The 21,755-nt window shown below is 47.6% G+C and overlaps 1 protein-coding gene across 8 annotated transcripts in view; it reads right to left on the reverse strand.

Annotated features, from left to right (window-relative positions):
• Positions 1-2,230: 2,230 nt before the first annotated feature.
• The window catches only part of ZFAND6 (zinc finger AN1-type containing 6), a 54,544-nt gene continuing 35,019 nt past the window's right edge, over positions 2,231-21,755 (reverse strand). For 6 of the 8 annotated variants that reach the window (XM_044230985.1, XM_044230984.1, XM_044230989.1 and 3 more), the window contains 5 exons: positions 16,888-17,058; positions 15,615-15,723; positions 14,698-14,798; positions 5,520-5,633; positions 2,231-3,144 (listed from right to left, as the gene is read on the reverse strand). In XM_044230985.1, coding sequence (XP_044086920.1) covers positions 2,996-3,144; positions 5,520-5,633; positions 14,698-14,798; positions 15,615-15,723; positions 16,888-17,041 — 627 coding nt within the window. In that variant the 5' untranslated portion in view covers positions 17,042-17,058 and the 3' untranslated portion in view covers positions 2,231-2,995. Of the gene's footprint in view, positions 3,145-5,519; positions 5,634-14,697; positions 14,799-15,614; positions 15,724-16,887; positions 17,059-18,544; positions 18,692-21,755 lie in introns of those variants that run through there. The other 2 variants (XM_044230986.1, XM_044230992.1) reach the window with 2 other exon arrangements.

Below are 21,755 nucleotides of genomic sequence, written 5' to 3' on the forward strand. Positions count from 1 at the left end.
GTCAGAGTATAGTTTAAGATATTTGGGGCTCTTTTGGGGTTCCAGAGTTTAGGATCACTTACTCTGATTTTGTGAAAAATGCTATTGACATATCAACAGAGACTGCATTAAATCTGCAGATTGCTTTGGATAGGATGGACATTTTAGCAATATTATTTCTTCAAGTCCATGAGCTCGGAGTATCTTTCCACTCATTTGCATCACCTTCCATTTCTTCCACCAACATCTTCTGAGTACAGGGCTTTCACCTGCTTGGGTTAATATTTTCCTAGGTATAAAATACTTCATTTTAATATCTAATTTATCATTAACACTTCCAGTTAATGCTTTGTGTCTTAAGTAGGACCCTATCTCAAGGTCAAAGTACATCTTTACCTTTCCCCCCGAGTTTGAAAATTTTATGTCAGATTTAAGCCACTAACTTCCTCTGGCGTGAGAAAAGAGTTAATTTTCACCCTTTCCCATACAGATAACCAATTGTTCCAGCTCTAATTATCAAATGAACTTTCCCCAATGTGACAAGCCGCCTCACACACCGAAATCCAGTCCATGTGGGCCTTTTCCGGGCCATCTGCTCTACCCCATTGGGCAATGTGAACACCCCTTAGCTAATACCAAGCTCTTTTAATTAACATGGCTTCATGTGATCGAGTCCCAGCATCTGCCAGGACAAGTGCCCAACTCCCTGCCCCTTCTTTTCCAAAACACACTAAGCCTTTGCTACCTTTTACCTTATACTTGATAATTGCTTAAACGAGTCCCAGGAGAAAACCTGGTGGGGTTTTGACTGGAATGCTTTTCATCTGTAGGTCTATCTGGGCACAGATGACATCTATTGTGTTCCCAGCCATTAACGTGCCTCTTGGGTGCCTGGGTGGCTCAGTGGGTTAAACCACTGCCTTTGGCTCAGGTCATGATCTCAGGGTCCTGGGATCGAGTCCCACATCGGGCTCTCTGCTCAGCAGGGAGCCTGCTTCCCTCTCTCACTCTCTCTCTGCCTGCCTCTCTGCCTACTTGTGATCTCTGTCAAATAAATAAATAAAATCTTTAACGTGCCTCTCTCCCCAGTTACTGAGGTTTTAGTTATTGTCTCTTGATAACACTCTAGAATTTTTTCTTAAAGAGCCCTTCAACGTGTATTGAAGGTGCCTGGGGTCAGTAGCACCGGGAAAGGTGCCTTTTGGTTTTCTAGTTATTACCACTGTAAGGAATGCACCTGGTTTCTCTGAGTTAATGGCATATCTAGTTGCTTGACCACACCCGTTATTTTTAGTACTCTGTCTAGATTTGTTCGCTTTTCTCTAAGAACCAACACCTAACATGCAAATATTGAGTGTTTCCTCCTTTCTCCTCTTAGGACTTTCTGTTTTGCCTTACTCTATTGAACACAGGATCTCCAACTCAATTTTGAATGCAAGCAGCGGACAGCAGGCAGCATTTTTTTCTGACTTTAAAATGGAATGAATGAATTTCCTCTTTTTGGAAGATGCTTGGTTTTCATTTGTTCGTTTGGTTTTGCATAGAAGCTATCAGCTTCCAGAAATTCCTCTGTAGTTCTCATTTATCAGGAGTTCTCATCATAAAACGGTGTTAAATTCTATTAAATACTTAACCTGGAGATGTTGGGCTAGGCAAACAGTTTTCTCTTTTTAATCTGTTCATGTAATAAATTAACAGATTACATTTAAATAGATTACATTTGTAGATGATCATGCTAAGCCATCATTGCATACTAAGATAAAACCTAAAAGTAAAGTCGTGGTGTACGACTTTAGAAAGTAAAATACTGCTTTTCACTTGTTTTATGTTTCATGCTAAAAAAAAAAAAAGAAAGAAAAAGACCGGCCGCCCGGTAAGTTTGAAAACCACAGGACAAACGGCCTTTCTCATCCGCAATCCTCCAGCTGCCGTGTTTGAATTGTGCCCTTTCAGTTTCTCGAATTCTACCAGAAAAAGGAGCTCCTAGGCAGATACTGACTCAGCGTGACAGGGTGTAGAACAGAGCGAGAGGATTCGGTATCTGTGCGACAAAAAGCAGTTCTTGGTGTTAAATGCTGACACCTTCCCCTCGATGGGATCTGAGCGTACGAGTCACTACCGGAAGACAAGTCACAGATGGATATGGGAACAGCAGCAGGGCCTGCACAAAATCAATAAAGTAGAAAACAAAAGGACCAAAAGTCAAAATGAATCACCGGAAAGAACAGAGAAAAAGTAACACAAGGGAACGTTACAGTTTTCCATTTTATTTAATCAAAGACTGGTGGGTAAACATAAATACAGCACAATTACTTCAAATCATTCTTCACACCGTGTACACACAGACCGGTGAGCGTAATCTGAAAGAAACCCGCAGTCGGCAATGAAATGCACACAGCTTTCCCTTCCCTCGCTCAAAAAAAATTAAAAACACACAAACTTAGAATCTCATCAGCACACACTCTCTTGTGACAAATGATTCAGACATAAATAGTGGATGCAAAGAAACTATACGCTAACGTATGTAGAACTTCTGTTAATGAACACCCAGCAGCAGCCGTAAGCATGAGGACACATTCCGTGACTGGTAACCAGCCGGGCCCCGAGGGGCGCCGTCGGCAGGGACCGTGCTGCAGAGAAAAGCTACGGACACACACAGTGGAAAATAAACTGCAAGATCAACGCATGCGTGTTTAATACTGGAAAAGTCACGGCCCTCCAAAATTTCTCCACGTTTGTTATAAAAGCCCTCTGCACTCAACTAAAATTAAAATGATCTTAAAAGGATAATACTTGTAAAGTTTACTTAAGTCTTTTCAGCCACAGAAACTGCAATGGAAATAAATGTTCAGAGTCATTTTCAAAACAAAAACAAAAATCTCTTCTTCTGGCGACATGCATGATTAAAAAGGTCTATGCAAGTACGTTGCTCTACATTCCCAAGGACTAGGAAAAAAAACCTCAAGTCAATTTTTAGTTTGCAGATGGTCAAAGGATTTTGTATTCCAGCAGGAGTTCAAATCTTCTGGATCTTTTCACCAACAACTACTGGATTTTCTTTTCTGATTTTCTCAGCAGCATCAGCTTTGTAATTGTAAGAGCAACTGTGTACATCGGAGTAGCGGTGTACAGCACAGTAAACATTTCCACACCGGCATTCAAACCCTGAAAATGGAGCAGTACACACACGTGAGTTGCATGAAAGGTCTAAGTGGTAAGCTCCTTAGCACAGTAATGATGACATCTATCCTGTACGTAGGGCAGCCATCTAAAGAACCACTCCAGACAGTTTCAGGACTGCCTCGCTGAGAGCTTCCTTTCTTACTCCTTATCTACCAACAGAGTCTGCCCCACAGCGGAGCCTCGCCGCTTCTCTAAGCTCGGCCTCCTGACTGCGCCGTGGCCACAGTCACACGTCCTGCCAGAATCAGGACTGCTACGTGGGACGGAAGACCTCTCTCAAATCACATTCTAAATGTGAAAATAAGCACACTGTCAGAAAGCAACCTTAAGAAAGGTGCAACGAGACTCCTGGCAGAACTGTTAAGGGAGAGCACAGCATCGGCCCGGCTTCCCCGGCAGACTCCAGCGCAGAGGCCACCCGGCGGCTGCGGGCTGGGTCAGGGCAGGCTCTGGAGTCTGGCGCCTCCGGGAAGCCACCTCCCGATGCAGGCGGCTGCTTAGCTTCTCTGAGCCTCAGTTTCTGCAGCTGTAGTTCTGGAATAATACTTTACGGATTAAATGACGGATGTGTTAAGTGCTTAACATTTAGCAAACATGCAATAAATGCTCTTTATTTTCGGGAAATGCCCAAAGAGTTGAAGCTAAAAGGGGAGAAGGGGAGGGGAGAGGAGAGAGAGAGAGAGAGTAGATAGTCCTTATCAAACCAGTCCTGCTTCCCAGAACTCAGATTGTAGGACAGGACAGAACCGTTGGAAACGCAGCGGAGGAATCAGCATGTCGCACGCGGACATCTGATGGGGGCGTCTCTACCACAACCCATTCTTGCTTCAGGGACATCTGCTGTCACTTCACGCTAAGGAGTGGAAAATGAAGCCGACCGCGACAGCAGGTGGACAGGCCGGACGAAACGGGTCTTACTGAGCCTCAGCCTCCCATCATGAAGTGAGAGTTCCCGAGATGTCCTCGGACTACACCGGATACCAGTGTGTGCACTCTACAACACCTGACTCGGACCACACCGGACACCAACGTGTGCACTCTACAACACCTGACTCGGACCACACCGGACACCAACGTGTGCACTCTACAACACCTGACTCGGACCACACCGGACACCAACGTGTGCACTCTACAACACCTGACTCGGACCACACCGGACACCAACGTGTGCTCTCTACAACACCTGACTCGGACCACACCGGACACCAACGTGTGCTCTCTACAACACCTGACTCGGACCACACCGGACACCAACGTGTGCACTCTACAACACCTGACTCGGACCACACCGGACACCAACGTGTGCTCTCTACAACACCTGACCCGTTCCCGTCTGCCAGAGCACCGGCCGGTCTTCCACGCCTCAGATACCAGACCGTACTCTGCTTCTGCCCTCTCTACAACCTGCTCCTTGGCCGGAGAAACCTTCCTGAGATCCTGAAAATCTCGTCTACTCTTCTCAGCTCCAAAGTCAAATTCTTGGGGAGTGCTCAGCACGACGCCGGGCACGCAACAAATGATAAACGGGAACCCTCTCCAGCTGCACCCGCTCCCCGCCGTGGGGCACAGCCCACAGCAGCAGCCTCCCCTCTTCCCAGGCTGTGCGCCACAGCCGCCCTCCCCGGCTCGGGCCCCTCAACATGCCCCATCCCTTCCTTTCTCCAGCCCTTGGTTCAAGCTAGTCTTTCTGCCTCGAGTGGCCCTGCTTCCGTCTGCTGAAGTCCCGCTCGTCTCTCGAGACCCGGCTGAACCACGCTGCCTCCACGCCACTCTCCGTGACGGGCCTCTCCGCCCCTTCCGCCATGTGACTCGGGATAGCTGTCCCTGAACTGCCGAAGTGATCCACCAACCGCGCTCAACCTGCTTTGGCTGCCAAAGACCCAAATAACACTTCAAACACGTTTTCTTCCTCTCCCCGTGGCGATACCGTCTCACGGCTATGTTGCAGCCGCACCGCGGTGCGGGGCTGACGCCTCACAAGGGAAAACGCGCGGGGCCCTCACGAGCGCCACCAGCGCCACCTCGAGCCGCTGTGCACTGACAAAGCCCCCCCGCCACTGCCCTCGCTCCCCAACTCCGGCTCGGCCACGCAGGAGCCGTGCACTTCAGCGCCCGGCACCGTGACCCGCCCTAAGACTCGCAAATCCGGGGCTATGAGTTTTTAAAAGAAAATCTATTCATTTTACTTTCAGGTAAATAACTAAAAGCTACTTTATGTAAGAAAATTCAGGAGTTGAAGTGTATCCAGTATTAACTCTCATAGAGCAAAAATGATCTCCACTGAAGCCAGGAACAGTGAGCCACGCGTTACTTTAAAATACAATCTTGAGTTTCAACCAACGGATTTAGGCCCTTACCAGTAAGTCCCACCTTCTTCCTGCACATGAAACAGCGACTCTTTTTTGGTTTTGGTTTTTCAACAGACTTGCTTTGCTCTTCAGACGGCTGCTGTGCCGTATCTGATACTGAAGCTGACAAAAACAGGAAAGTGGTAAAATTTAATTATTCAGGAAGATTTTAATACTGGTGGTGGCTGCCCCCCCCCACCCTCAGTGGTCTGCTACTGTGAGGACAGCTGAGGAATCTGCTAGCGGGGAAAGATGCTTACACAGTTACAAGGTAGAATACACAATACTACACTCTTTTCATTCCATGTATGTACCTACGTTAGGTATCCAGGCACGCACACGTGCACACACACACACATAGGAAACCTAGAATACATACTGGCATGTTAACAGTGTCTCTAGAGATCTAGCGCTGTATTCCCTCTATTTGTAGTAATCATGTATCTGACCCCCACGCAAATACTAGCTGGGTATTCTAAGGGAGTGCGTAAGAAAATGGCCACACGTCAACTTTGAAATATTGCTGGGGTCAGAACTATGTCGATTTCTCAGAGAACAAGGACAAAAAGAGCTGAAACCAAGATTAGGTGGAATACTATGTTTAAAATTCTCAGAATGTTTCACATAAAACCTTTAATATGTTAGAAGATAATTTTATTACGATGTTTTAATTAGGATAATAAATTGACGCAGGTTAGTAGCAAAGTCAAGGCCAACTGCACCGAGATTCAGTCAAATCACCACGTCTGCCTCCGAACCAACGTGAACCTTCCTGTCCCTGGACGCTGTCCCCGGAGTCAGTCTGTCACATGACCCAGCACACACACACACACACACACACACACACACACGACACCTCCCTCTAAAGCAGCGACTACCACAGCCAAGCTGTCCCCTTCTCGGGGTTTCTCAGCGTCTGGTCCTGGAGGACTCTTGCTCAACAGTGCAGAGCAGGCCTCTACAGCCCTTCCGAAGCACACCGAGGCGTCTCATTGCCGAGCTCCTGCCAACAGCCTTTCTCCGCAGAATGCTCTCCCACGCCCTCCTGGCCCACTCTCCCCCTGGCTTACTCGCACTGGTCTTTCCTGTTCAAGCTCACACCATCCGCTCTTACTCCAACCCCCACCCACCAGCTTAGAACAGGAACCGTGCCGTGCGCCCCACTAGTAGTGCCCTACGACGGTAACGGCCTCCTGGTCTTCACCCGGCTGAGTGGTGAGCTCTTCCAGGGCAGGCCGTGTCCTCCACTCCTGCTCCGGCCTGTGCTGGCACCCCTGGCCACAGAGCCGGCGCGCCACAGAGCCCGCTCAGCTGCCCTCCTTCAGCGCTCACCCACTGTGGCTGGGTGCAGTCACGGGCCCCGCGGAAGCTGGTGGGATCTGACATCCCGTGCGAATCTCCAGCACCCACCACCGTGAACTATACATAGCACATGCTCAAGCATTTGGTGGAATGGATTCCAACCTGCTTCTGTTAACTATATTACCTCCCATCAAAGCAGAATATGACAGAGAAAACACCACAAACTACCAAGTAAATATGCACGAATGAACAACTCCGTATGACTCATCACTCCACCTAGAAATTCTGCCAAGTTCTTTTTTTAAAGATCTTATTTATTTATTTCACAGACAGAGATCACAAGTAGGCAGAGAAGCAGGCAGAGAGAGGGGGAAGCAGGCTCTCTGCTGAGCAGAGAGCCCGACGCGGGGCTCGATCCCAGGACCCTGAGATCATGACCTGAGCCGAAGGCAGAGGCTATAACCCACTGAGCCACCCAGGCGCCCCTGCACCTACAAATTCTGAAACCAGATGGGAGCCCGCTGTGCTAATACAAACATTTTATAAACACTTTAAACAGATTATGGACACATAAAACCTTTTATTATTAATAAATAAATATCATTATGTGAACTCCATGATGGTAGGGGCTGAATGTCTAGCTTACTTGGGTTATCCGCAGCCCCTAGAACAGTGTCAAGTAACATTCTGCTATGTGTAAGGGGCTCAAACATAGTGTAACTTGCCATCAGAAAAGAGTCTCTTAATTGTCTTCAAAATCTGTAAGCCGTAACATCTAAACTGTTCTCCCAAGAAACTGTGATATTCATATATGCTTATATGAACAATATTTAAACAGCAACAACAGCACTACTCCAAGAAAACTTTGTCATAACAAAACCGGGTGAATTACTGAGGCACAAACTTTGGAATCCGGAAAGGGACGAGAGTGAAAATAAGTTTCCCTGCCACACGCACACACACGCACGCGCGCACACACACGCACGCACACTCCCGTGTACACAAGTCTCAGCCCTAATGGTCCATCCACAGCAGATGCGCAGCTGTAAAGTTAAGGACCCACAGGCAGCCCGAGGGCTTGGGAGCGAGGCTATGCGCGAGGGCTGGTGTCTGAGGCTGACCATCATCCTCTAACGCTCCCATGAGACTAAGGTGACCTTCGCTTGCCTCGTACTACCGAGGCCTGAATTTAAACATTCACCAAATCAGTTCATGGGCAAGATGATCTAGAATTGTGTCAAGGCCTAGGAGTCCTAGAAATTACCCATTTCCTTATATATGAGATTTAAGACCAAAGCAAGCCTTCCCAACTCTTAATTATGCAAAAGGAAACAATTCCATCTTTTAAAGGGGCCATAAACATACTGAACTTGAAGCCAAAATAAGAAGTGTCCTCAGAACTAGGCAGTTTCTCACAGTGTGACAGGAGAACTGGACACAAGGTCAGCTGCTTGTTAATGACTGAGAACAGGCCGCAGCCTGCTTTCTCTCTGCTGGTCCTCAAGGTCTGTTTGTTTGGGAGGCCTAGGCACGAAGTCTGGGAAGTAAACTTGATTTTTCATGGGAATCCCAAGTAGACAAAGTCTACTGGCCTGTCATTTTAAGATACTTCACAAACCCTCTGCTCTAGGGCCTGCTAAAAAAATACACAGATATAACAGGAAGCACATAAACTACTTAGCATTAACTGTTTGGAAGCATATTAATACACACGATCAATACTGACAGGCAACCCAGGAGTCATCGGCAGCAGACACAGCCCCCATGTAACGTCGGGCGCGTGTCTTTCTCACACAGCAGGACCAGTCCCCCCACAAGCCCCTCGGAGGTCAGACGAAGCTCAAAGCTCCGGGCTTCTGCTCACCGCTTAGACCCACCGCGCGCGGCCCAGCCCTGCAGCAGACTGGAGGGACACGCCCCCTTCCAACGACACCGGGAGGACACTCAACCTCCTTCTCTGTACGCCATTTTATGCAACATGAGGGGTTGAACCCAAGGATTGTTAAGTTATTCCTAGCTCACAAATTCTTTACCAAATGAGAACACGTCAAATATTTAAGGGGAAGTCAGGCTTATAGAACAGCAGGGTCTAAAAGCACAGACCGAGCCATAGATTTAATGTTATATTTTCCAGCCACTGCGTTAAAAAGCATAAAAGAGCCAAGTTAACATATATTACCATTTAAAATGGAATCAGTATTTAAAGCTTTAGTGAGGTATTTGTGACACTCTCGGAAACCTACGTATACGTTGCGGGACTAGCGAACAGACGCGCACTGATTCCAGCCCAGCCGCATGGGACGTGCTCGAGGCTACCCAAGACCAGCGGCCACCTTGCTGGACGAAGCAGCTCTGTGCAGGAGACCACTGTCTATCAGCAGCCACCTGGGGCGAAGCAGTGTCACACTGAACTTCTTAAAACGCAGCTCTGTGTTCTCTTAAAAACAAAACAAAAGCAGCCGGCCTTCCCAAGGCTCTCTCCCCTGTCGATCAGAGCCCAGTACCTCAGGAATCTTCCGTGACTTCCTTAAAACAACCTCCTTGGGGGACGCCTGGGTGGCTCAGTTGGTTGGACGACTGCCTTCGGCTCGGGTCATGATCCCGGAGTCCTGGGATCGAGTCCCGCATCAGGCTCCCAGCTCCACGCGGAGTCTGCTTCTCCCTCTGACCTCCTTGCTCATGCTCTCTCTCACTGTCTCTCTCTCAAATAAATAAATAAAATCTTAAAAAAAAAAAAAAAAAAAAAAAAAAAACCAAAAACCTCCTCGGCTTCTGCTCCAACACAGCCTTGCTGAACCGGCCCCTCCAGCAAGTGCGGCTGCCGCTGCCCCCGAGGGCCCCGTGTGCCGCTGAGTGCCTGCACATGGCCCTCTTCACTGCACCTGCCGGCCCACCTCCTGTGGCCTCTGTGCCTGGCTTCTCGTCCTCTGCGTGTTTTCCAAGTTCAGCCCTGCTGTGGCAGGTATCAGAGCTTCCACTCCTCTCTGACAGAGGAGTGCTTCAGGGTATGGACAGCCCACATCTATCCAGTCACCTGCCGATGGCCAGCCGGGTCGTTTCCATGCCTCGCTAAGTGAACAAGGCTGCTGTGAACACTCCTGGATATGTTTTCAATCCCGCAGGAATTAGGAATGGAACTTCTGGGTCATAAGGGTACCTCTCGGACTTTCTAAATTCAACATGTAACTGTCACCCTGTTTACCCAAGTGGCCGTACCACTGCACGCCCCCAACGCCCATGTATTAGGTTCTCATTTCTCCATACCCTTCACACTTGACCATGGCATAACTGCATCTATTCAAATCCACTGCCCTTTAAAAAACTGGCCTCTTATTGGATTATAACATTCTTTATATATTCCTATCAGATATATGATTCGCAAATATTTTTTTCATTCTGTGGACCGTTTCATGGTCTTGATGGTGTCCCTTGAAGCGAACAGGTTTCACCACGTCTGTTTCCCTCTGCTCGCTCGCGCTCCAGGTGCCGCACCTAAGGTCATGAAGACTCATGCCTGTTTCGTGTAAATGTTTTACAGTTTGGGCTCCTGTAGTCTAGTATTCTGGGGCAAACTTCTGTGTAAGGTGGGGCAGAGGTCCCGTGTTACTCTTCACTCTCTAGCATCATCTGCTGGAACCTGCTCCTCGCGTACCGGATGCTGTCCGTGCACGTGCTGAAAACCAACGGCCCCCGTTGCCGGATATTTCTGGACGCCAGGCCTGCCCCCCCGTCGGCAGGCGCGTCCTCAGGCCCACACCTGCAGTCTCAGGTACTGGAGCCTGTGGGAAGCTTTGCAGCTAGGAGCTGTTAGTCTTCCTGTGGCTCCGGTCTGCTTTTCCCAGGACTGTTTGGTTCTTCTCGCTCAGCCTTTAGAACCAGAAGAAATCTTCAAGTTTTAATCCAGACAGCTTTCTCAAACTAGTCTAAGAGGACTGTTTCTCTTGGACTGTTCTGAGCCATCACGCTGCCCGCTCAGCTCTGCATGAAGTCAGCATCCCTGAGAGCTGGAGGGAGGAACAGCAAGCCCCCTCCCACCGCTCCGACGGGAGCTCAGCGCTCTCGGGCGGGTGCACGGACCACGGGATCGGCGTCTCACCCCACGCTACTGCCAGACGCTGCAAAGCCCCAGTTCCCCGAAGCCTCCTGTAACTGCCGCATCCCTGTGGCACTGTACGGACTAGCAGTGTCCTTTGTGTGCCTAAAACTCACGTCACCTCCACCGCTTCACTGACTGCCGGCACCCTGTAAGCTGGATGTGGCTGTTACTTCTTCTCCTTTAAATGAATAAAAACACGGCTCAGAGAAATGGGGGTGTCAACATATGAAAACAGAACCTCTGGGGCGCCTGGGTGGCTCGGTCAGTGAAGCGCCTGCCTTCCGCTCAGGTCCTAACCCCAGGGTCCTGGGATCGAGCCCCAAACCGGGCTCTCTGCTCAGCAGGGAGGCTACTTCTCCCTCTCCTCCTCCCACACGCCATCGCTCTCCCTCAAATAAATAAATAAAATCTTTAAAAAAAACAAAAGAAAGAAAGAGAGAGGGAGGGAGGAAGGGAAAGAGGAAGAAAGAAAATAAAACCTCTGATCTAAACTCCACTTCTTTTTACTAAGGTTCAGGATCTCAGGCACTGAGAGGTTAACCAAAGCGAAGTACAAGGTGCAGTAAGGCAGTCAAGTATGATGGTGTGAAGTGCACCAAACACTTAAAAAAATGTTCTGTTTTTTTTTTTTTTTAAGATTTTATTTATTTATTTGACAGAGATCACAAGAGACAGAGAGGCAGGCAGAGAGAGAGAGAGAGAGAGAGGAGGAAGCGGCTCCCTGCTAAGCAGAAAACCTGATGCGGGGCTCAATCCCAGGACCCTGGGAACAGGACCTCAACCGAAGGCAGAAGCTTTAAACCACTGAGCCATCCAGGCGCCCCTAAAAAATGTTTTTAAAACTAGCTTTTGTGAACTGAAAATCTGATATTCCTAAGTGAGACTATGTGAGGCGTTGCTACTTGTTAAATTAAAAAGAGTAACTACAAGAGAAACATGCTGTAATATGCTACATTCTCCTTCAAAGAGGAGAAAAATTCTTCAGAGTCACGAGGACAAATGGAAGCAGCACCAGACCCTGGTGGCAACAGCTTACGCAGAAGCAGACAGCGACAGAGAGAAGCTGTTTCCAGGACACTCATCTGCAGGCTCCAAGAAAGACTGTCGGGAAGTGCGGGCGGGGACGCACGGCTGCTCCTCACGAGCCCTCTCCACTGGGATGATCTCCCCATCTAAGCCAGTTTCCCTGAGGGACAGGAGTGGAGTAACACAGAAGGAAGCAGGTACCTGGCTGGTCACCAAACACACGGCCCCACCCTGGCAACGGCGGGACGGCACGTCCCAGTCCAGCGAGCGCGACTGTCCGGGGAAAGACTGGCCCACAGTCAGCACTGGGTTCCAATTCCAGTGCAAAGGACCACAGCACTGGAGTCCAAGACTGCTTCTGTCGGTGTCTGTCCAGTCATAAATAGATGGAAAAAATACCCTCTGCATTCAGTTCTACCCACTAGGGAAATCACAAGTACATTTCCGTTATGAGTGTACACACACACACACACACACACACACTCCCTCCCCACCTCCCAGCTACTGAGAACTGGCTTTATGTCCCTTCACTTTTATGAAAAACCTACATTACTACCTGTTTTTGCTGACAAAGATATTGGTCAAAGAGAATTCTCGCTTTTTTAATTGCTTCGTTACACCATTTTAGTTTACAAAACGTTTCACCAAAATGCTCTACTTTTGGATAGAAGGGAAACCTGCATTTGTGTATATGTTTATAATAAAAGAAAACATTCTTAATTCAACAGCATGAGCAAGGCCTTTTTAAAAACAAGGCTATTAAGACATTTTATGCACTGAAAATGAATCCTCTCAAACTCAGATGAAACTTCTACTGGATTTTTTAAAGATTCTGCAATGCTAAAATAATGAATGCTAAGTTTTTAAGAGGGTTTTTAGTTTTTAAGAGGTACCTGTAAGCTAATACTGGTTTAACTTTAAGTCATTAAAATCAGGGCGCCTGGGGGGCTCAGTGGGTGAAAGCCTGTGACTTCCACTCTGGTCATGATCTCAGGGTCCTGGGATTGAGCCCTGCATTAATTAGGCTCTCTCTGCTCAGCAGGGAGCCTGCTTCTCCTCCCCACCCCCCACTTGTGATCTCTGTCAAATAAATAAATCTTTTTTTAAAAAAAGTCCTTGAAATCCTACGTGAAAAAAGGAGTCTGTAACTTTGAAAACCCCTTAACAATTTCTCATAATACACCTTCAAGCCCACCTCTTGCACTCCTGTCCTCAGGGCTGGGCGCAGAACACTACCCTGCTCCCCATACACCACAGATGGTGTAAAAGCACTTCACAGTCATGGGTGAGCAACCTCTCTGCATGTGTCAGACGTGCGCAGTAACTGCTACCGTACACTTAAGCGGCACACATTTTGTTTACGACCAACATTCAAAGCTTTGTTCTACTGTGGGACAAACCTTCATGATTAGCAGCCTGTTTTCCTTACTTCCTTTCCTTTCCTTACTTAGCTCTCTTCCCAAACTGCTAAGCAACTCTTGCTTCTAGAAACTCTCCGACACGGGCACCCGAGGGCTGAAGTTAACCAGGGCCCAGAGCCGCCGTCCTTGGTTGACTAGTCCTCCGCCCTGCCCCCCTCCTCACTTAAGCACCTCATTTCTCAACGAATCAAGGACTTCCAAATCGCAGACACAGTACTCACGACGCATCTGAATACCCATTATGTTCCCACAGCCTCCAGGGGAGCTAATTCTGAAATGTGATCCCGTCCAACTTGGTGTGCACATCCTGTCTGGCCACGCCACCTGGAGCCCCTGCCTAACGCAGCCGGCCACCGCCCCTCTCCTACTTCCCACACCCCAGGGAGAACTAAATCTTAGGGAGTTTTCCATTTCTTCCCTTCCTAAAATTTTTGTTTAATGAAAAAATAAAAAATTCTCACTTATAATATTTATTAATTTACAATAATATGCTGTATGGAAGGGAATACTGATGTTGGCCAGACAGTATATTTTCTTGCTATAGCACAATCTACAAATAGGCAAATTATGCTAATCATCTCTCGGGCGTGAAGACCGAGCGCGGGGAACTAGCCAGCTCAGTCACAATCAAACTTCAGCAACCTTAGCTAAGATTTCCAGATACATCTGTCGCTACCATGTGAACACTACGTTCGAGGGAAGGTCTCCCTAGCCTGGGTAAGCCACCGCCTCCACACAAGCACGGGTTATCCACTCGCCTCCTCTATCTGTCCACCGCCTCTGCCCGCGAGAAAGCCCTCCTAGATCGTTCCGACCCACAAGATGGGGACATCCAGCAGGGCCCAGAATAAGAGGTCCCACGCTGTGAGGACGAGAAACTGAACCTGATGGCTGCCCTCGCAGCCCACCTGGGGGGAGAGGGACGACGGCCAGTCAAGTCAGTCTGTGACAACCTAAGTCCAAAGACAAGAGATGCCCCCTATGCTGCAGCCGCAGCTGCTCGCACAGAAGTAAGATTGCGGTTCAACTGGTAAAAGTAACGGTAGAAGAGAGCAGTGTAATACCACTGTTCACTCCGTCCGTTCGCCAACTGAACACATTCACAATTCGCTACATTTACTTTGATGACACAATTACAGATCAGCAGCAAGTGGCTCCCAACATTTCCATCCGTTAAATACTTGAAGATATGAAATATTCTGCTCATAGAGAAAATAAATTTAAAAACATTCTTGAGGCAGGCAACTTAAAAGAATCTATGCTCCAAGCATAGCGCCTGGCCTGGAATTGGAATCCTCGACTGGCACGTGAATGACGGAAGTGAGTTAGCTCGTATGCAAACCTTGCAGGTCTTCTGTGTCAGGTACTGCTTTGTCCACAGATGTACTGTCCACTTGGGAAGATGCTACAGATTCTGATAAAAGTGACTGATTTGATACAGGGCTAGAAAAGCAAAAACACGTAGATTTACAAAGTGATCATGCGGGAACAGTAACTAGAGGGCCGGAACAAGCACAGGGTCAGCATGTGTAAGCACACTGTCACACGCCTGAGCGCAGAGGTGCTGGCGACTTCCACATTAACCAGAGCGCCAGGAAACCAGAGACCAGTGTGCACCGAGGTCCCCGGCATTAGCAAGAGAAGCGACAGCGAGTGGTCTCTGTGCGCGGCTTCACCCCGGGAACATCAGCGCGTGCGCCCGGCTTCCCAGCCCGGCCAGGACGCCGGAAGGGACGCACTGGCGTAGCGGGCCGGGCGTCTCCCGTCACTGACCGGGGAAAGGGCTGGAGCAGAAACGTCATCCTTGTTTCCCAACAGCAGAGGATGTAGTGAGGCAGGTATTTTTCTGTTTTCAGGCTTCTACACGGCAGGACCTCACAGCCAGAGTGGAACGCGGGGGCGCAGCCCTCGCGGGGGAGCACAGAGCCGGGATGGGTCTGCGCCACGGCACAGCCCCCGGGGACACCGGCCCCGCACGGAGCCGCGTCTGAAGTCTGGACTTCGGGGAGGGATGGGTCACGAGGAGAAGGAAAGGAAAGGCTGTCTCAAAAGGAAGGGGAACTTAAAAGACACCTTCCCGGCTCCCTCCCAAAGCGAACACAGGAAGCCTCTCCAGACGAGTCAGTGGTGAGACAGACGCAGAGCTCGGCCAGCTGACCCTCCGGAGACTTGAGCCCCTCCTCCACGGCACCCGCGAGACCGAGCACGAGCCTCCTCCGCCACCTGCCTCCCGCCCCCCGCTCGAAGCCCGCACCTTACCTTGGCTGCGCAGACGCACACGCGGAGTCCAGCGGGCACTGAGCGTCGGGGCCACCGCCGTCCACGCACTGGACGGGGAGAGGCTCCGAGAGGCTACTGACGGAGGCTGCTGCAACAGAACCGCACCGCGGGTTAGGGACTCCGTGCTCCCGGCTTTCCCACCCCTGTCTAAACCAGAGAGTACCTACACGCGAGACAGAGCAGACGAATCTTGTTTACGATACCTAGGACATGCTGCTTCGCTACTTTTATTTACAAATTCTCAGTAATTTTCCAGTGGAAGAAAACGTACTTGAAACCAAGAAAGCAAGCACATACGTGCTGTAGGTACTAACAAAGTAAGCTCGTGCTTCCCAGGACGACAGGCCGCCCGCGCCCCAGAAGTCGCACACATCTGTGCACACTCGTGCACAGAATATTTAAGACAAAATCCGGAGCAGGTAAGGCCAACCCAAGTTCAAAACTGAAATCTGTGCTCAGTACATTAAGTTATTCTTTCCCCTATTCTTCATAAGGCAGAATGTAGATGGTGATTTAATTAAAAAACAATTTATATTCATTTGATTTTGGCCTTGAGAAAATTTGGAAAAATTGTGATTCAATGGTTCTAGCTTTCGGCTTGAACGCGAAGCGACAAGGTGAAGGACCGCGGGCGGGATTTTACAGCGACTAAGCAACGGCCTTCACTGCTACACCTCTCTGAAGCACACACTCAGAAACCTCCCGATCCTTCCAGTACAACCACGCACACAAAAACCCACTCCCACGACCCCCGAAGAATCCGCGGGCGCACAGAGCGCACCCAGAACTCAAGCGAGCCGGTGCTGACGCCGCTTGCTCAGTCGCCCCGCGGCACTGCTCCTTCCTCCCGGTGTATGGTCCTCTCTCAAGTCCGCCGTGGCCACCTGTAACCCACGCTTTCCTTCTACAACTATCTTGGCTTCAAAAGTCACCCAAGATAAAATAACCAAGGTCCTCGTGAACCCTCCTTCCCTTACACCTGACTCACCGGATGCCTACATACACTCGGAGCAGGCCTGTGTTTCCTAACAGAGTTCTTTCGACAGCAAGTAAGGCTGTGGAATGGATTTGTTCTGATTATTTCCAATGGGCAAGGATACCACTGACAGTGAAGACACGTAAGGAGGGAGTTTGCTGACACCAACGTGGCGAGAGAACCCCAATGTGAGAGTAGGAAAAAGGTTCCGGTGCATCGAGCCACCCCAGTCTAGGTCAGTGATGAATACTGCTGGGTTGTGACAGAATTACTTACCAGGTGGGCTTATTCTACCATTACTACTATTCTGTCTTTGAAGATGTTCTTTATAGCACACTGAACACATGCCATTTGTACGAGGGTTTCCATAAAATCCGCAGCCAGTGGAACAAAGCATAGGCACTTGGCTGTGATTAGTTTCTTGAGCCATGTTCCTCTGTTGCACACCTGAAATGTACACAGAATCAGTAAAGAACTCAGACACACTGCAACCACACATTATCCACATTTGCTTTATATGATTAATGATTGATATGATTATACTCCTGCCCTAAATCATTCTATACACCTGTCTCAAGATCTAGAGCTAAAGTAGAGAGAAAAAATAATGACCAGAAGATAAACACAAGAAGGTGCGTACTGGCTTAGACAATGTAAATGACTCTAGGGATAGGTCTGTTCAGAAGACTCCACCCCACCAGAATGTTAAGGAAGACCCTTTAAGGCTAGCTCAGTTTGGACTCCTAATAATAAGAAATACATTATATGTTTTGCTATGTGTTTTACTATTAATTACTAGGCATTAACACTTTTGCTCCAAGTTCACTGAGCATACTTGTATAATTTATTGTTGAAAAGGCATTTTACAGAACACCAATGCTGGTGAAGACAGGAAGAAACCGGCAGAATGTGGGGGAAATGAGGAACTGGCCTCAACTTCCTGGCAAACAAGTCAGCAATTCACTGTAAGAGCCTTACAGAACTGCCTTCAGCAGCAGGCATTCCCCATCAGGTTTTCAAAAGAACAGCCAGGGTAGAAGCAGAAAAAAGACCCCCACACACAAGGGACGTCGTCACAGCACTACTGATGATGTCAGTACATTGCAGTACTTGCTCAACATCAGGAGAGTGCATTTTTTCATTTCAGTAGACCTTTAGGCGGAGGAGAATGCTGGCAACGCAGGAAAAGACACAACATGAACTGAAGGGATGATATGCTGTCAATCAGGACAAAATGAGAATCTACACCCCTCGAGGAGGACAGGAAAGAATGTATCGGGGGACGGCAAAGCTAATGGCACTTTCTGACTTGTACATTTTTCTAACTTTTAAAAAATCCTCTTACATGAAGGTACAACTTGCTTAATTGGGAATGAAATATTTATTTAAGATGAAAGAGCGGCTGTGACACAGAGCAGCCGTCTGGAAACCGCACATGGCGGGCCTCAATCCCAGCAGACGGAAGGGCCCCGTGTGCCGTTTCTCCCACCGAGTGAGGCATCCTTTGGCGCAACACGACAGAAGGTAACACCAGACTATTAAAAAAAAAAAAAACCCAACCCTCCCAGATGAAATGAAGGTTACTCCAAAATGGGTGTATGCATATTTAAAGACGAGTCCATGCAAAGACCGTAAGGGATAAGAACCACCAGAGGAGGACAAGGTTTTGCCCTGAGTTGCCCTGAGTCGATCAACAACGAGGGAAAGCGCTGGCAGTTATCGGGCAGTTTTTCTTCACCTGAACGGACTGTAGGGGTGGAGGCTGGTGGCGGTGTACTTAACCCAAATTCCTGAACCAAGAACAAAAATGCATTTGACAGGATTACAAAACAAGGCAGCAGATTTTGCATTTGCCTTTAAAAAGAACTGTCCTAAAACTATGGGGAATCTTTAAACCTTTAGCCTGGGAATACAATCTGGGATTTGGACAAACCTCCTTCTTACTCCAGGCTGGTAAATCGCTCCGGAACCCAATCTTCGCTGCTCTGCTCTCTGCACGAGCTGCCTCCCTAGTTCTATAAATGTACATGAAAAAAAGAAACAAAGTAACAAAGATGGGATAGAAAACTAATGGGAAACATCCCGTGGGGATCTGTGGCCTCTGCTCCCCGGGGACAGTGTGTCTGGCGCTGGCTGTCAGGGTAAGCGCTCTGGGTCATGCGTGTCGCCGGTAAGTGATGGAGCTTGACTCAATCAGCCAGTCTGGCTCTAAGCTCCTGTTCCGAATCAGGGTTTCCCAAAGCGTGCTTCCATGGACCCCCAGGGAGGTCAGAACGGTCTCCACACTAACGCTAATAGCAACTGGCCCCTTCTCACCGTGCTGCCATGTGCCGCAGTGGTCAAGGCATCTGATCAGGAGAACAGCCCCAGTACTAGCTGTCTCCCCCCACACGACATTCTCACCGCAACACAACCAGCTTTATTAAATCTGGAGCCTGAACAAACATCTTGCTAGTATTGTAGGTGACTCTGGAAGTCTGCAGAGAGCTCCTGCTACATACACAAGTGTGAAGACAGCAGGAGCAGACACACTTGCCCAGCTGCTCAAGCTGCAGGCTGCCCCAGTCACTTTTTTCATGGCAGAGGTTTTTTATTCCAAGGAACTGGCGAAGTCTGGTTAGTTAGACTTCTGTACAGAGCAGACATTTTCTCAAAAACGAACGAAGTGAGCCTGTCACTTTAAGAAAAATAACAGTATTTATTGCCAAGGACCACATTCAAGCAAAATAAATAAATACATAAATTAAGCTGGACAAGTATCTCCATTTTTAGAGTCTCTGGTAAGATCAGTAATGATATTAATGACATGTGAGTGGCTGGTACTGTCAGAAAACAAGTATTTGCCAGTGACCAGTGTATGACGGCACAAAACGATTCATCAACAAAGGATCCATTCAGAGAAAGACCAGTGAATTTTAAAGTAATGGGACAAAAGTTTTACATACAGTTTGAGATTCTAGACTGCAACTAACCCTTTAAGAAGCTACAAACTGCCAAGTTTTAGTATAATATCTCTATTATCTGAAAAAGTTACAACATTCCCTCTTTTTTTGCTGACCCATGTGTGTGACGCCAGCTTTTCTTCTGTAACAGGCTAAATGCAGAGACAACTACGAGAATCTCGCTGTTTGCAAAATGTCTAACGATGCCACTTTTCTCACTAAACCTTTTCGATGGTAATGGCAGGGGTGAGGGAAGGGGTGGTTATTTTTAATAAAATATTTTTAAAAATTAATACTTTGCAATTTTTCCTAGCTTTAATTTGTAATGGGATAAATACTGCTAGATATAACACACAAATGAAAGTTCTTCAGGATCCCCAATAATTTCAGAGAATATGAAAGTCCAAAAATTTTGAAAATCCACTGCTGTAAATCATACATTCCCAATGTAGATGGTATCACTTCAAGGGGACAAACACCCATTCTTTGGGGGAAGGAGGCACACAAAATACCTCACTTTTCATGTAGAAACACAGATATATTGAATACATAAATAGAAATACTGTATATCTGTGGAATTAAAATTTCATGGAGGTGGAGGTCAATTAGGAAAAAACTATTTTAAAAAGGCTTTTGTCAGGGAAGAAATTAAAAAAAGAGAGAGATTAAGAAAGACTTGCTGTAAACCACCATTACCCTATGCTGCCTGTTACAGATGCGACAGCAATACTGAGGTAGGACTTGAAGGGACCTTCTTCAGTGGCACAGGTAAACCTTTCAGCATCTGGCTGGCAATCACAAGCACCCAGAAAAGGGAAATATTCTAGTTCTTTAAAAAAATCATCACAGATTAGAATACGACCACCAAGCTTTTATTCACAATACCTGCTTCTGAGCAATAAAATTAAAAAACATACAGCACTAGCAATTTCCCCAAGCCACAGAAGCAAATTAACAATGGTTGTCATACGCTGAGCTTTCTTACAAAAAAACAACCAACCATTATCTTAGTAGGTAAAAAGCACAAAGAATTTCATAGGCTATTTAAAAAGAAGAAAAAAAGACAACCTTATTTATTCATCTTTAGGCCATAAAATGTACCTTCTCATGAAGACACAAAAAAGAACCACCACCATAAATGGGTACCTTAGTTTATCCCAATCTGCAGTGGCAAAGATGGAGGAGCTGTGGGAAAACCAAGTCCTGCCTGCCCACTGCTGCGCCTTCATGGCAGGGAAGGACTCTGCGGGCCATGGGTCTGGCCCTCAGGAGGGAAGGGAATGAGAAGGCAGAGCAACTCCTTCACGGCCATACTGCAGCATTATAAAGCTGCAAAGTCAAGGCAGTAAAGAATGAGATTATCAGACATAAACAAAAAGTTCACTAGCATGGTGTAATTTAAAAACAAATGTCTATGAATTGCAGAAAATTCAGAAAATGTGGTTTCACTGTATTTGTAATCAGGACAAGAGCCAATTATGTTCTCTGCCCTAAGATGGTACTGAGCAGTTACTCAGAGCTGACTGTGGGCCAAGAACCGTTTCTCCTGGTTTATTTCTCTCTGGAGACCTGTGCTGTTGGTCTTGGTGCTACTGGTGTCCCTGTTTCAAAAATGAGGAACTGATATTCAACGAGATTTAATAACTTGCCCAAGGTCACTTATCTGAGAAGCAGCTGGGTGTCTTTTATCTCCTGCAACACAAAGAGAATGACTTTCAGAGTCCATCCTGTCCCTACTGAAGCTATAGCACTGTGAGCATTCATGAATTCTTATTCTTTTCATTTAAAGATAATTTAAATTTTCACTCATTTATTCAACCTCAAGATATTATGCAGCTTTCATTAGCTTAACCAAGCTCTTGAGAAAATTTGTTTTTCAAGTCTTTTGACCTAAGACATTCTCACTGGCATAAGAAACTCAAGATCAAGTATTTTAAGACTGCATAGAAAGTTCATGACCAATTACGAAAATTCTGACAAAGGGACAGCAGTGAGTGGATATAACACAGACTCCGTTATTAACTGCAAACGTGCCTCCGTTAAACTTCCTTTCCTCTGTTGGTGCCCTAGCGTTCGAGTCGCCGGGTTCCCGTCATTTGCACTTTGAACCGTCCCGTCCTCTCTCCTGCATTCCGAGTCCCGACACTCGACACTGCACAGCCCTGTTACCAGTCTGTCTTTCTGTTCTGCTGCCTCTCGCCC

Source organism: Neovison vison, chromosome 13, assembly GCF_020171115.1.
Source record: "Neovison vison isolate M4711 chromosome 13, ASM_NN_V1, whole genome shotgun sequence".
Lineage (NCBI taxonomy): Eukaryota > Metazoa > Chordata > Mammalia > Carnivora > Mustelidae > Neogale > Neogale vison.